The 16,372-nt window shown below is 51.8% G+C and overlaps 1 protein-coding gene across 1 annotated transcript; it reads left to right on the plus strand.

Annotated features, from left to right (window-relative positions):
• The first annotated feature begins 1,968 nt into the window (after positions 1–1,968).
• Bok (BCL2 family apoptosis regulator BOK) lies at positions 1,969–11,967 on the plus strand. The gene is made up of 5 exons (XM_021171122.2): positions 1,969–2,314; positions 2,868–3,119; positions 5,615–5,743; positions 10,450–10,613; positions 11,231–11,967. Exons 2-5 carry the CDS (start codon positions 2,897–2,899, stop codon positions 11,354–11,356), a joined length of 642 nt encoding a protein of 213 aa, XP_021026781.1. The 5' UTR covers positions 1,969–2,314; positions 2,868–2,896; the 3' UTR covers positions 11,357–11,967.
• The last annotated feature ends 4,405 nt before the right edge of the window (positions 11,968–16,372 follow it).

Consider the following 16,372-nt stretch of genomic DNA (forward strand, 5'->3'; position numbering starts at 1 on the left):
GAGCCTTCCTTGGGCTAGTAGGCAAGTATAGCTACCGCTCACTCTGGCCTTGACCTCTCCGGCCATATTTATTTCATATATGTGGGTACACTGTCACTGTCTTCAGACACAGCAGAAGACTGCATCAGATGACCATTATAGATGGCTGTGAGCCACCCTGTGGTTGTTGTAAATTGAACACAGGACCTGTGGAAGAGCAGATGGTGCTCTTAACTGCTGAGCCATCTCTCCAGCCCTAGAACCGATCTTGTTGGACTTAATGACAGGTACCCTGGGTCAAGTTCTGATGTAATTATGCTTCTGTGTGCCTCAGGGATTGGATTACAACAGGAAACTTTTTTCTTCAAATTATACTGTGATTAAATTAGTTGGTAATGAACTGAGATCAGACCAGGTTCATGAAGTCAATCTGAATCTGCTTTTTATCCCCGTCGCGTCATTCTTAATTCCCTGCCAGGACACCTGCAGGGTCCCCTCATTCTCTAATGCTCTCCACATTATTTCCTAAGATGGGATCTGTTAGTGATACTTGAGCTAGGTTCGTGTCCTGCCAGCCCCAGGGATCTCCTCCTCTTTGCCCCAATAGCAATGGGACTTGTGTGTGGTGATGCTGGGTTTTAACCTGGGCTTGTACTGTTTTTGTGACTGTTCACTTGAAAATATTTCCATTGTAGGACTGGAGAGGTGGCTCAGCGGTTACAAGCACTGACTGCTCTTCCGGAAGTACTGAGTTCAATTCCCAGCAACCACATGGTGGCTCACAACCACTTATAACTGTAGTCCTGTGAGATCCAGTGCTTTCTTCTTGTGTGCAGACGTACATCCAGATAAAACACCCATATACATAAAACACATAAATAAACCTTTTAATAATTTCATTGTGATTTATTATTTATTGCCTCGTTATAAGTACGGTGTTTCATTTCCAAGCATTTGGAGACTTCCACTGGTTTTTCTGCAATTTAGCTTTAATTCAGAGAGTAATTACTGTATGATTTTAGTTCTTTGAAATTTGTTGACACTTGTTTATGGTTCCGGGTGTAATCTATTTTGGTGTGCATGTGTAGAATATGCATTTTATAGCTCTAAGTGAAATGTTGTACTTACACAAACTAGGTCGAGTTAGCAAATCCCATTGTTGAGATTTTGCAGTTGGGTCCAAAGATGAAGGAGAAGAACAGAGTCTAGTAGATGATGTGGACTTTCTTAGAAATCAGTATGGAAAAAAGGAGCTCAGATTCACTGCCACACTGTTCACAACGATGTCTGTGATTCATCATAGGTCTAAGTATGAACCCTAAAGTGACTAAGCTTCTGAAGACCGCTGTAGTCTAGTACTCCGGAGGCAGGGGCTGGGTGATCCCTGCAGGTTGGACCAGCTGGTCAACACAGAGCTCCAGACAAGCCTCTCTCTCTTTGTGAGTCTCTCTGTCTCTGTCTCTGCCTCTCTCTGTGTCTCTGTCTCTCTCCCTCCCTCCCCCTTTTCTGTCAAAGGGAAATACCCTAATGAGAGATAACTAACTACAAAAGATTATATATTGGATTGGATATAAATAAGTCCAGCTCATTAAAAGCAAAGCTAGACTTGAGTGGGAATGGATGGGTATTTGTAGTGTTTTCAACCATGTACATATCCAAGTCTTCACCACACTCCAAAGGCTTCTATTAAGCCAAGAATACAGAATCTATTTTTAAATATTTAGTTATTGTTATTTTTGTTTTGTGTATGAATGTTTGCCTGCCTGCATGTCTGGTGCCCTCGGAGATCAGAAGAGGGCATCAGATCTCCTACAACTTCAAGAATCCAGGATCTTTAAGGAGCCTCTATAAGACAATAAGGAAAAGATAAGTCAGCCCATTTTAAAATGGAACTTGGTGCGCCCCAGTGGGTTGGTGTCAGAGCTGGATGTTCTTCGCGCTGCCTGCCGGGACAGCTCCAATCTGGCGGCGTTCCCGGGAGCATCCCGAGAACTTGTGCTGGCCTTTCTTAAACTGGGGAGGCGTTGGGCAGAGCTGGGCTGCGGCTCCGCCCCCGGGGGTTGCCGTTTCCTTAGAAGGCGAAGCCCTAAGCCTGGCTTCTCGCCCGCGGGGAGTCCGTGGTACGCCTCCCGCACCCCTCGGGACCAGGACTTCTGCGAGCGCGCGGGAAGACCGGCGGAGCCTGTGCTTCAGCTCGGGCGTGGACGGGGCGGGCGCTGGGGCGGGGCGCGCGCTCGCGGGTTTGAATGGAAGGGTCTAGACCGGCGGAGACGGCGGCGAGCGGGTCCTGAAACCAGAACTCCACCGCCGCCCCGCGCGCCATGAGGCGGGAGAGGTGAGTCGGGCGGGCGTGGCGTCGGTGCCCTGGATGTAGCACCATGGGAACGGCGACACCGGGGACAAACACGGGCCCTGCGAGGTGCGCAGGTGCGTGGTCTCCGAGCCCGGGGACCGCCGCGCAGTTTGGAGCCTTCCTTAGGACCCGACTCGCCGGCAGGGAGGAGCCCGCGGGGTCCTGCTTGTCGGCTGGTCGCAGCAGGCTACTCTGCATCCTCTGTCTCCCCCAAACTGGTCCTGGAGCCTGGGCACTGTGATTAAAGATTAAAGAACCTATCGCCACTTCCCTGGCCACCGCTGGGATCTGCGAGATTTAATTTAGAACCTAAAAAGAACGTGAGACTTTTAAAAGATTTGGGGTGCAAAACGAGAGGCTATCGGAAACCGGCCCTTTTTGAGGGCGGCGCACAGCCGACCTCCTGTGCTGTTTGAATCGCGCACGCGGTGGGGACCACTGTGCCTCGGGCCGCGCTTCTGGGTCTCCTCCCGTGGCTGGAGTCCCTTCGCCACCTGGCTGGAGGCGATCCGGTCCGAACTCAGTCTATTCGTAGGTGTGGCGCCTCTCGCCCGCGCTTCGACCATGGAGGTGCTGCGGCGCTCTTCTGTCTTTGCAGCGGAGATCATGGACGCCTTTGATCGCTCGCCCACAGACAAGGAGCTGGTGGCCCAGGCTAAGGCACTAGGCCGGGAGTACGTGCACGCGCGGCTTTTGCGCGCCGGCCTCTCCTGGAGCGCTCCAGAGCGTGCCTCGCCTGCCCCTGGAGGACGCTTGGCAGAGGTGTGCACAGTGCTGCTGCGCTTGGGTGAGTGTGGGGCACCAGCAGGTACCATCCCAGGCCGCCCCTCTATAGCTGGTTGGATGGGCCTGCCCGCAGTGTTTCAGGGTTCCCGGTACAGCTGTTCTGCACTGACATTCCCTTCTTGAGACATGACCAGCCCTTCTGCGGTTGTGCCTCACCCTCCGGCTGGCGTTCAGAGAGGAGGCGTGCGTGGGAGCCCAAATCCGTCTGGAATGGAGAGGGTGCAAGGATAGGCCACCCAGGCTGGCGCTGCTCTTTGTCCCCAGGCTTGTTTCTTTGCCCCCCCTTTTTCCCCCCCCCCCCCCCCCCGTGCCTGCTTAGTCCAGATCACAGACATTCTTGCCATAAAACTCAGAAAGCTCTGGAGGAGCAGTATTTTAGCAGCTAAACTTTATTGCGACCCTTGTACTCTGCTGGACTAAAAAATCCTTTGTGGTACCACGTGTCCCAATGTTTGTTTTGGAAAATAGACCTTTCAGTTATTGGCTGAGGTCCGACACCCACTGCAGTTTCCCTTGATGGGAAGGCCCCCCAGAGCCTTCTTGAAGAATATCTGGGACACTTGTTTCTGGGGATCACACATAGCTAGCTAGCTCAGCAGCTTTCTTTAGCTCCTCTAAGGCCTGGATATGTGATGGGGAAGGATAGCCAACCCTTGATCCTGGACGGTTCACATTAGCATAGCCAGATTGGGGCCTGGGGCTGTAAGGGACTGTGAAGTGATAGCAGAGACAAATAAATGGGTGAGTGGGTGTCAGGGGGAGCGGGTGTGCATTCTCCTGGTTGGAGGAAGCCCTGTAAGACCTGGTTTCCTGGGAGATGTGTGCACACATGCTGTTTTATATAGACCCCACATCTTCGTGTTGGGCTGGCCTCAAGGAGCAGGGCTGTGTAAACCTGGCCTGTTCAAGAGTTAGAGGGAGGTGGAGCCCATTCAGTCTGAGTTGGGTTCACAGGAGGGCTGTGTATGGACAGAAGGGGGCTATCTCTGGGTATGTGGAAAGTGTGAATGAGAGGTTTGGTTGGGTAAACTTGGCAGACAAAAAGAGACCATTGGCTCTCTCTGGAGAAAGGACATGTTGGCCTCTTGTAAGTCCCGAGGGCACTGGGGTGGCAAAGGGAAAGTCCTGTCTTGGGTCTGACCCAGGCAGTTTCTGCCTTCACAGTCCTTTTGACAGGTCCTGAGTGCCTTGAACCCTGGTCTGTAGAAAGGCGCAGGCGCAAAGCCTTGCGCTCAGCAGGAACCCTCTGAGTACTCAGAAACTTTAAGGCCTTTTTCCATCACCCAGTGCTGTTCCCACCCTCTGGAGTTCAGAGCCTTCTAGATGGCTAAGAGGATTCCCGGAGGGAGAGAGCTCAAATGCCCATGTGTTCTTGTTCAGGTTATGTTTGGTACTGTCCTGACTGTTAAAAGTGAATTCTTCTAAGGTCAGCGATATCTTCCTGACCCCAAGCATGGCCCCAGCCACAGACAGGAAGCAGCCTAGCTTGTGTCCCTGAGCCATCTCCTAGGGTCAGTCTCCAAAGGCCCCCTTGGCAACAGCCGGGCAAGCATTGGGAATTTCCATGTAATCTCTCCATCCCCTGGTTCCCCCTCCCTCCTGATTCTACTCTGGTTCCAGATCTTAATTAATTAGATAGAGCACAGCTGGCCTCAGGGATGACGTGGGCGCCCTTATCGCTGGGACAGGCTAGGCAGCAACAGCGTTTCCCTATTTGCTTTGGCTGGGGAAGTGGCTGGGCCGGGGACACCCAATCAGAGGCTGTGTGGAATTCCCGGCACCATCTTTTCCTGTGCATGCATGATACTGCCAAGGGTACTGCAGCCCAGGGGGGCAGGCGGGACTGTGGAAGGCATCTCCTTGGCACAGCTCTGGCTGGGCTGATGTAGTACCACATAAGAACACACCCATTTGGCACCAGGAACCTAGGTTGGCATGTGGGCGGTAGGTACCATTGTCCCAGGCCTTGGCTCAGTCTAAGTCAGTTTACTGAGCCATTACCAGTGATGCTAATGTCAGGGCATAAGCCGGCATCATCTCATGAGGCTGTAGGGGGTGACTCCATATATGTGGTCTTCCAGCCAAGTCTCTCTCCATGTTGGGCTCTGCCTGTCTGGTCCCTTCTGCTCTGCCCATCCACTTGCTTATCTGCCTGCCCGCCCGTCTGCCTTGAGTCACTACGCAGGCACCACCCATGTACCACGTCAGGATTCCTGCCCCACTGGCCCAGCCAGCTTGCCCCGGGGGGCTTGGAGGTTCCACAGTCTCCCTAGTCTCTTTGTTCATGGGGCCGAGGTTGGGATAGTCAAATGAAGCAAGATAAGGTGAAGGGGTGGGAATCAAACAGGCAAAGTGGGGGTCAGAGCTTATCGAAGGGAAGGTGCGAGCTTGGAGGTCAAGTGGGGTCAGGTGGATCTGGTATACCACTGAGTCTCGGTCAGTGCTGGCCACAAGGCTAAGGTGGGAGAGGACCTGACCCACTGTGTGCCCGTGCAGGAGATGAGCTGGAGCAGATCCGTCCCAGCGTATACCGGAACGTGGCCCGGCAGCTGCACATCCCCCTGCAGTCGGAGCCTGTGGTGACGGATGCCTTCCTGGCAGTGGCAGGCCACATCTTCTCAGCAGGTAGGTCTGACCTGTTTACCTGAGGCACCCCTGGGAAGGGCTCAACATGTGTGAAGCAGGCAGGCTTGCAGGGATAGAAAAATCTTGGGGTTCCCTAACATCGCCCTATGGGTTCCAAAATCACTGCTGTCATGCATGCCTCCTGACACTTGAGGCTGTTCTGAACCGTGTAACAGTCCAGCCCAGTGAAGAGCTGCCTCACACAGCACTGGGAGGGAGGGGCTGCTGGCCATTTTGCTGTTTAATGTTACTTATTGACTGATTTTTGGTTTTTTTGAGACAGGGTTTTTCTGTATAGCCTTGGCTGTCCTGGATCTCTACTTTGTAGACCAGGCTGGCCTCAAGCTCAGAGATCCTCCTACTTGAGTGCTGGGATTAATGGTGTGTACCACCACACCTGACTGGTTGTGTGTGTGTGTGTGTGTGTGCTCATGCACTGAACCACAGCACATACGTGGCAATCAGAGGACAACTTTTGGAGGTGGCTCTCTTCTTTTATCGCTCCATCCCTGAAGTTGAACTCAGTCTTCAGGCTAGGCTGTAGGTGCTTTTATCTTCTGAGCCAGCCCGCTGGCCCGGCTGCTCTTCTGAGGGCATAATCCTGCCATTTGATAGCGTCTGGGCACTGGATGAGGCTGTGATGCCCTGCAGGTCAGCAGCTCTCTGTGGGACTGCAGTGACATATCCTGGGCTTTTAGTGACCATGGTACTTAACTTTCCACAGCTAGATCCACGTGAGACATTTTTAAAAAATGAGCATCCCTAAGTCAGAGAGAGCAGCCAGGCATGGAGCACTTTAGGAGACTGGGGACACCCTGGTCTGGATGACTGTGAGCATGCTCACTTGAGACTCTCCCAGGAGCTTCCACGCCTGCTTCAGAAGGGAGCGATAGGCAGGCTCCATCGGCCTCCTCCCACGTGGCCTCAAGTTCCCTGCCTTTCGTTGCCCTAGACTTACAGGAGGCTGCAAGGTTCATCTCCCCAAACCCTGATAGGCACCTTGTTGTCCATATGAATCACTTACACCAGCTCCGTGTGGTCTTTGCCTAGGAGTGAGGGGGCCCAGGCCAGCCTCAGGAGCACCACATAACAGATCAGGGTCAGCTAGTGCAGCCTCTGTACTAAAAAACTGCAGGAGCTGGGCTGTGGGAAGTAGGTGAGTGTGTGGGTGGTGGAGTGGGCGAGGTGGAGAAGGGCTGTGGCTTGGGGGTGGGAGAAACTGTACCAGGAGTTAATGGGCAGGCTCCTGTCCCTTCCTTGAGGGGTAACTAACCCTTGAGGGAATGACAGTGGGTAGGGCACGTGAAGCCAGCAGGCAGGCATTTTGGATGGAGGACCACCCTTGGCTTCACTGAAGCTTTCCAGCTGACGCCAGCCACGAGTGGCCGTCTGGGTGTCTGTCTCTGAGCTGTCAAGCAGGCTAGTTTACGAGGCATGGATGGCTGCATGGATGGAACCTTTTGCTTCGGAGACTACAGATCTGGTCTGTTGATGGCTGCAGTCATCCTAGGACCTTGGGGGCTGGATCTCTGTTAGTGGTAGGTGTGAGCAGGAGAGAATGTCTGGGGCCTTGGGTGGTAGTGAGTGTGAGCCAGGGAGAGGTCAGAATAGCCTCATCCTGTGTCCAGCATCCCTGCTTGATGCAAGCCTACCCTGAACATGGAGGCAGCCCAGAGAGGCACTCGCTCTGAGAGATCCCCTCAGAGAGCTTTCCCATTTGACGCCAGCCATGGGTGGCCACCTGAGTGGGAAACGAAGGCTATGGGAATGTAGGGTGGTCACTTCTCCGTTGCAGCCAGGAAGCACCAGCAGGCTTTACATCCACAATGGTCAGTATGACAGTCATGGTGCCAGAACGGCTTCACACTTACCAGGATGGCCAGACATCCACAGAATTGATGAGGATGTGAGGAACTCAGCCTTTACTCAGAGCTGGTAGGACATGTGTGGTTCACGGCACTGTGGAAAACAGCCTGGCAGGTCTTCAAATGCCTGAGGGAAGGCGCTCGCTCCCCATGCTGAGCCCCTGGGCATCATCTTTCCCTACTCCTTGCTGGGAATGCTGCCATCCGATGGAACACTGTGTAACAGGAAGACTTCAAATTTCCTTGGTTCTTCTGATGGACTGGGGCATCCTGAGTAACTCAGATGCTAGGTCTGTCCTCCACATCATCAAGGGAACAAACGGTTAACAGCAGAGCAGAGACTGGGCACTGTGACTTGGCTGACGATGAGGATCCTTGCCTCTCGGATGCTCAGCAGACCAAGAGCTGGAGCTGTGTCCTAGGAGTGACAAGAGTGTTGTTAAAGCCCGAGGGCAGCTCAGCAGGGCTCACAGACTTGGGTTCACTTGGAAAGAAGAGCAAGTAGCTCCTTTGGGAGAGTTAGAAGCCGGTGTGTCGCTGCCGGCTTTCAGGGGGCTGGGTTTTTTTTTTTTCCCTATTCCTTTTCATTGAGGTGACATGCATATACGTACATTTAGCCACTAAATGTCAGCACTCAGAATGCTGTTTGTCCTAATCCCGAGGACATACTGCCCATCAGCAGTCACTCCCTGTCCCTCGCCCCCAAGCCCTTCTGAATCTGTTCTGACTCAGCAGGCATGCTTGTTCTGTGCGTTTTCTGTAGGTGGTCTGGCACGGGATTTGTGCCCTTCTGTGTTTGGTTCCTTCCCCTTGCTGTGGCATTCATTGTGACATTCATCAAAATTTCACTTTGGCTCGTGGCTGTATGTAGGCTGTTGCACAGCCCCAGCAGTTTGCTCGTGAGCGTGCAGGTTTCCCTTCTTGGTCACTGTGAACGGTACTGCGGTGAGCATCTGTGTGCTGGTTCATGCCCTGTATGAGGTTATTCTGACTGCCGTGTGAAGGTGGGGGTAGGGGGGTTTCACAGTCTGCAAATACTAATGCTTAGGTCAACGTCTCCCAGGGCCTATGGCTGTCACATGTCCTCCAAACTGTCTGCTGAGTGTGTGTGTGTGTGTGTGTTTGTGTAGCTGAACCTTTATCTCTCATCTTCACAAGTGTGTGTGTGTGTGTGTGTGTGCACACGCACAGAGGTTCGTGTGTAGGTAGAGGTTAATGGTGAGTAGTATTCTTTTCCAATTATTTGAGACTAGGCCAGAAAGCCCCAAGGATCCTTCTGTCTCCATCATCCTTGCCCCTTGGGATTACAGGTGCATGTCTGCATGCCAGCATGCCAGGCTTTTTACATGGGGCAGGAGATTTGTACTCTGGTCCTTCATGCTTGCATAGCAAACACTTTACTGCCTATCTCACCAACCCCTGAAGCTTTTTAGTATGGTAGGCCACAGCTCCATCTTGCAATAATGTATCTTCTTGTGCCATTAACAACGGGAAATAGATTTTATTTTTTAAAGATGCCTAACTGTGTTATTTGTACCTTTTTGGCTTTCTTGCTTCAGCTTCCTCATACTGGGATTACCGGGGTACACACGCTGACCCCGTCTTTTTAAGACACTTATTTATTACTTACGTGTATGTTTGTACCTGTGTGTGGATGTGCGCCCGTGCCCTCGGAGGTCAGAGGCATCAGATCTGCTTAGAGCTGGAGTCCCAGCAGTTGTGAGCTGATTGTTGGTCTTGGGAACTGGACTTGGTCCTCTGGCCTCTAAGCCATATCTCTGCTCCCTGATTTGAGATAAGAACTTCTGTAGTCCAGGCTGGGCCTGGAGGCTACGCAGCTGAGCCTGACCTTGATTGAAATCCTAATTCTCCTGCTTCTTCTGGCAGTACTAGTAACAGAATACAAAATTTCTCGATTTTTTTTCCCCCATTTTCATGTGTGTATGCATGTCTATGGTCACGTATGTAGGCATGTCCTTATGGACGCCCAAGGTTGATGTTGGCCATTATCTTCAGTTACTCTTCTGATTTACAGAGGCAGAATTTCTCAGTGATAGGCAGAGCTTGCCGATATGGCTAGTCTTGCTAACCAGTTTGCTCTGAGGATCCTGTCTCTGCCTTCCAAGGCTTTTACTGGGGGGCTGGAGGGTGGGGCTGCCATACCCACCCAGAATTTATATGGGTTCTGGGGATCTGACCTCTGGGTCTCAGGCTTGCACAGACTACTTTAACTCCTGAGCTATCTCTCCAGCTTCTAAATTCCTGTATATTAAGGTGCTGCATATAATCCCCCCTCTTGTTTATCTATCGTATTTCTGGGTTTTAGTTATACCTGCCAGCAGGTCCACGGTCTGGGGAAAAGCCCTCTTGTGGGTGGGTCTTGGCTTGTTTTAATAAAACAAGTACAGGATATGCTCTGACCTAGTGCCCTAAGATCAAGGTTCAGAGTTGCAGACAAAACAGGGTTAGACACACCCTTGAAGTTGCCTGCTATTCTTGTCCAGTTCTGAGCCAGTCAGGGCTGAGTTACACTGCTTTCTTGTGGACACCTTTATCAGATGGGTAAAGCTGGTCTCACCCTAGACTCCAGCGGGTATGCATTGGAAGCTGGGAATCTCCATCTATCTAAGAGCTGCCTGAGAAGGGAACAATCTGACCTGCTGGAGACTATGGTCATGCTGTAGCCAAGTGTCCTGTGGTGGTGGTGGCCTGCAAGGGGGGGGGGGCGTCCTAGCACCAGCTGATGGCAGGCAAGAAAGTAGCTCAGAGAAGCTCAGCTTTTCATGTTAGCCTGTGGGCTGGGCGCTGGCTTGGAGCTGATCAACAACTCTCTCTCTCTAGGTATCACATGGGGCAAGGTAGTGTCCCTGTATTCCGTGGCCGCGGGGCTAGCGGTGGATTGTGTCCGGCAGGCTCAGCCTGCCATGGTTCATGCCCTGGTTGACTGCCTGGGGGAATTTGTACGCAAGACCTTGGCTACCTGGCTTCGGAGGCGTGGCGGATGGGTGAGCCCCAGAATTGGCAGGGCTGTGGGGTGGCGGTGCTGGGAAGCAGAAGGGTGGGGTGGGATGGAAGATGAGAGCAAGGGCCTCAGAACTCAGTGTTGCTAGAAGACATAGGCAGGTGCTGGCTCTTCTGTGTCTGCACTGACATGTTTCCTGACCCCAAAACTGTGTTTCCATGATGCTCCCAGAGGTGCCTAGCAGAAAAAGGTCAATGGTAGTCCTTTTAGTATTGCCCAAAGCACCCTCACTTTCCTCTTGAGAGCCCCACTTTTCTGCATTCTTAAGAAGACCTAGAGGTGGGCTATCAGGATCCATGCCTGACTGCCTACATGGCTGGCCAAATCCAAGATGCTTTTGGATACTGGGCACAGAGGATGGGCTCTACCCAGAAGCCTCCGTTTTCACCTATAGTATGGGTAGGCAAGGATGTCACACTTGAGACTGTTCCCCACCTAGCTCTCAGGTGTCCTGCTCAGGTTTTGGTCCAGATGGACCTGCAGCATCCATTCCCAAACACCTATGTATGTTCCCTCTGTGACTTGGTAGACATTTTTCTAGCGCAGGTTACTAGAGCCCTTGGGTGTCTAGCGTTGCTAACTATCACTTTTACCTCCCAGACGGATGTCCTCAAGTGTGTGGTCAGCACAGACCCTGGCTTCCGCTCCCACTGGCTCGTGGCCACGCTCTGCAGCTTTGGCCGCTTCCTGAAGGCAGCATTCTTCCTGTTGTTGCCAGAGAGATGAGCTGGCCACCAGGGCAGGGGCCACTCCTAGGGTCCCTGGGCCCAATCCAAGGGCCTCCAGTACCTGCAAAGCACCTCCCTCACTCAAATTGGGAGCATTTAGCCCCTGGGGCCCTGTCCCAAACCCCATTCCTTTGTGGACCCTGGCCTCTGGGAGAGGAGTGTGGAAAAAGCCAGAGTCTGGAGCTGGCCTCTGTGACTGCTGTAGCTCTTCTCCTGGGACTCCTGCCAGAAAGTCAGGGTCGGTGTCCAGCCCTCGAGAAAGGGACCTGTGAATACTTTCACTTGATTTCCCAGGCCCCACCCAAGGAAGGGGCCTTCCCCAGACATGAGCTGGCCTCAGTCTTTGTGGGAAGCAGGTCCTGTACGTTTGACCTGAAGGGGACTCTGGCTAATGCAGGAGAAGCCAGGGATGCAGAGTAAGAGAGCTTCTTGCTGCTTAGGCTATTTCTAGATGAAGAAGGTATCCTTAAGCCACGATGGGTCCTTCGTGGCAGGAACCAGAGAGGTAGGGCTCTAGGCTAGTTCACCTGACCAATGAACAAGACATCCTGTGGATGAGGGGGTCTGTATAAGTTATACTCCAATAAAGCTTTACCCAGTGAAGTGTGAGACTCTCTTCTGCTTTCTTTCTGTCTGTCCTCACAGGACTGCCAAATATCGCCTGTTCTAGGAGTTCAGAATCTGGGCAAGTCTAGTCCTTCCCTACCTGCTGTGTCCTGAATAGCTTTGGATTTGGTCTCCCTAGGGACCATGAGGGAATAAAGAAAGAACACACACAGTCACATGTGTAGAACAGTTGCAGCCGGGCGTGGTGGCGCACGCCTTTAATCCCAGCACTCGGGAGGCAGAGGCAGGCGGATTTCTGAGTTCGAGGCCAGCCTGGTCTACAGAGTGAATTCCATGACAGCCAGGGCAATACAGAGAAACCCTGTATGGGAAACAAACAAACAAACAAAACTGTGTATAACAGTTGCGGTTAGCTGGGATGTGCACACTCTTGCTGCCCTGCAGCCACCTGGAACCTCAGCACAGTTATTATGTATAGCATGGCGGGCGGGGGTGGGGGGTAGCTAGCCTTAGTAGATGTCTATAGGTACAGTCTCAGGCTGTAATCATCTCAGGAGGAAGCTGCAGTCGCTAGTTTTTTGTATGCACTGGCCAATCATTCATAAATGCTCATACATGCCCATCCTGCCAATAGCCATTCAGACCAAAGGAGGGCTTTACCTGCCTATGGGTCTGAGGCATTGGCTCCTTGACATGGTCATGCCTACATCAAACAGTCCACATTCACTCAGGCCTGTATCTTCTTATACATTCACTAGGCTCCCAACAGCCAGCCTTTCCTGATGTCTAAATCAGGCAATGGGAGCATTTGGGAGCCCCAGCCAGCCCTGTAGCACTGGAGGTATGTGCTGGCTGACTATGCCCAGTCTGTCTGTGTTTCTTTTGGACTTGACCTGGCCTAGCAGCTTGCCCCCTGCCAGGCTGTGTGTGTTGGGGTGCGCTGTGTCAAACTGAGGGAAGCCCTGTAGTTATATGGGGTTCACATCCCCATGGAGGTCAAAGAGGCGATGAGCCCTTTGCTGTTAGGCTGAGCCACTTGAGGATGTCTGGCAGCCCATTTTAGAAACTTTAGAGGTGACACTTGAGGGTAGGGTTCTGATTTCGGTTCTCCAGTCTGCCTGTCTTAACAGTAGAGAGCTCTGTGCTAGTCTAGGGAGTGACGTAGCAATAGAGATATTCAAAACATAGGGAAGGCCAGGTTCATTTGGAGACTGTTCAAATGGAATTCCATGCAAATAGTAGGGTGCTCCTAACTACCCTGGACAACATGGGGAAAGAAAATGGTGGACATGGTTTCAAATTCCAAGCTCTAGCATTCTATAAAAGTGCTCAGAGCAAATAGAGACTCTATCTTCCTCAGCCACAGAGTTGAGGTTGCTGAGCATGCAGCCCAGAGCCGCTCCTCACCAGTGCCTGGACGTGGCACAGGCTGAACTGGTCTCACGGGGATCTTTTGTTAAAGGGTCGGCAGGAGCTGGGGTGAATTTCATGGAAAGCCACGAGGAAGCTGGAGACACTGGGCCTAATGAGGGGTCCTAGGCCACAGAAACAGCTCCTCACAGCTGCAAGTCTCTCCCTCTGAGGAGAGGGAGCCCCACCACAGGAGACGACTACCAGCATTTGGTGAGGGCCTCCCAGAAATCCTTACTCCCACCCCCCACTGCTATTTATGGACACAAGTCCCTGTAGGACCCCAGAGGGTAGGGGACAGGAAGTGCATTGTCTCTGAAGAATTTTTACTGTCTTATTTATGCAAACTGATGGGAACTGTGTGGAAATGGCTATCAAGTCAGGGAGGAGTGAGTGGGGTCAGGCTGAGCCATTGACAGGGCTCACCAAGCAGATGCCTTCAGTGTTACAGCTGGAGGTGGGAGAGGAAGTAGGACTGGCTGGCCGAACGGCTGAAGCACAGGCCTGCTGGTCACTGTGAATTAGCTAGAGATTTCCAATGTGTTGCTGTGTTTTTGAGACAGATCCTCTCTATGTAGTCCTGGCTATTCTGATACTCAGTCTGTACACTAGGCTAGCTTCAAACTCAAAGATCCTCCTGCTTCATCTTTCTGAGTGCTGGGTTCAAAGTGCGCCACAACACCGAGTTTAGCTAGAGACATAGTGGAGAAGAGACTCACAGACCTTGTGTAAATGCTGAGGTGGGTGTCTCATAGCCTGCTGCTACCTGCTCTTACCAGATCACCTCACTACCCCGCCTTTCTCTGTAGGCCCACAATATATCTGCCTCCAGGCCGACTTTACTATAGTGGAGCCTCGGGCAGGACCCACTGTTTTCTTCTTTTTTTCCTTTTCAATTTTTTTATTAGATATTTTCTTCATTTACATTTCAAATGCTATGCTGAAAGTCCCCTATACCACCCCCACCCACCCCGCCCTGCTCCCCAACCCACTCACTCTCACTTCCCAGCCCCAGCATTCCCCTGTACTGGGGCATAAGATCTTCGCAAGACTAAGGGTCTCTGGCTGGAGAGATGGCTCAGTGGTTAAGAGCACTGACTGCTCTTCCGAAGGTCCTGAGTTCAAATCCCAGCAACTACATGGTGGCTCACAACCATCCGTAATGAGATCTGGCGCCCTCTTCTGGAGTGTCTGAAAGCAGCTACAGTGTACTCACATGTAATAAATTAAAAAAAAAAAAAAAAAAGACTAAGGGTCTCTCCTCCCATTGATGGCCAACTAGGCCAACCTCTGCTACATAGGCAACTAGAGACACAGTTCTGGGGGGTACTGGTTAGTTCATATTGTTGTTCCTCCTATAGGGTTGCCAACCCCTTTAGCTCCTTGGGTACTTTCTCTAGCTCCTCCACTGGGGGCCCTGTGTTCCATTCTACAGTGGATGACTGTGAGCATCTACTTCTGTATTTGCCAGGCACTGGCATAGCCTCACAAGAGACAGTATATCAGGGGACCCACTGTTTCCTAATGCAGGACTATCCCCAAGACTCAGGCTATAGGATGGTGCTAGAACTAAAGGCTCTGAGCCTTGGTTTTCCTTGCTATACAATAAGGTCGGGGCTGAGAACTGAGACGTTTTCTAGCCATCTGGCTTCCTGATGAGTCACGAATTCCATGGACCCAAGAGGTTTCAGTGCCTGAGGTCCTGATGGCCCCTTATAACATATCTATCTCACCTCATGCTTGCCTGCCACCCACCTCTAGGTCCTGCTGTTCTCCCTGCTCCTTCTTTCCTATAAAGTCCTACTCACTTACCCAATGCTACCAGCCCCAAGAGGGTATCCTAGAAGGTTCTGGGTGGCTGTGTGAGCTCTGCCTTAGGGTGGAACCCTTGTATATGACCATCACCCAGTGTGGCCCTGGCACACTGGTGGACAGCAGGTGGAAGGACGTGGGGATGGAAGGAGAGGAAGAGGCAATGTGCTGTGTGGGTGGTCTTGCCTCTGCAGCCTTCTGTCCCTGGATCTGTCCTTTGGTTTATTTCCAACACAAGAAAATAAATGTTCAATGCTTAGAACCCAGAAAAGCACGGGGCTTAAAGTGGTGCACAGATCAGAAAGCCCATATAAAGGAAGTTCTAACAACACCTTAAGGACACAGGAGGGCAGGACGGAGAGAAGGCTGGCAGGGGACCCTCGGACAGGACAGCCCCCCCCCACCAGGGGGGCATCCGTAAACCCCATGTATGCCTTGTAAAGCAAGATATTTTCTACCTTATTCAGAACAAGTTAATTATAGAATTCATGAAACAGGGGGCGAGGGAGAGAGTGCACACAAACTCAAGAGTGGGTGAGCCAGCATATGTGCCAGGAAACACTCCCGCCCCCATGGAAGAGAAATGGGACAGAATAGTCCTGCTTGCTCCTATTCAGCCATGAGCACCAGCACAGACGGAGGATGCTGGAAGGCCAGGGATGCAGACAACCCAGGCTCAGACTTCAGTGTCCACAAAAGTCCAGTCTGATGAAAGTGTCACTCATGCCTGGAGATCTGCACTGACCTTCCTGCACCAAGACCACTGGCCAGTACAGCAAAGGCCAGTGTAAAACATGGGCAATACTAGAAAAAAAAAATCTGTGAATTTCTTTGTAAGTGAGGAATGAGCAAAATGTTCCTAAGTATGATTTTAGACCTAATAATCAAGACAAAATTCATATGGAAACAGAACGCAGGTACCATTTAACATTGGCCAAGACGGTGATAATAGTACAGGGTTGTCTGATGGGGAGGAGGACCGGGATGTGGGGACATGGGCTTTACAGGCTATCAAAGTTTTGGGAAGTAGAGGTGACAGCCGCACACTGTGACTATACTACATGACTACTATACTACTGGGTTGCATACTTTAAGATTAAAACGTTGACATTGCATACACTAGCAAGATTTTGCTGAAAGGACCCAAAGATAGCTGTCTCTTGTGAGACGATGCCGGGGCCTAGCAAACACAGGAGTGGATGTTCACAGTCAGCTATTGGATGTA

The sequence above is a fragment of the Mus caroli genome, chromosome 1, assembly GCF_900094665.2.
Source record: "Mus caroli chromosome 1, CAROLI_EIJ_v1.1, whole genome shotgun sequence".
Taxonomy (NCBI): domain Eukaryota; kingdom Metazoa; phylum Chordata; class Mammalia; order Rodentia; family Muridae; genus Mus; species Mus caroli.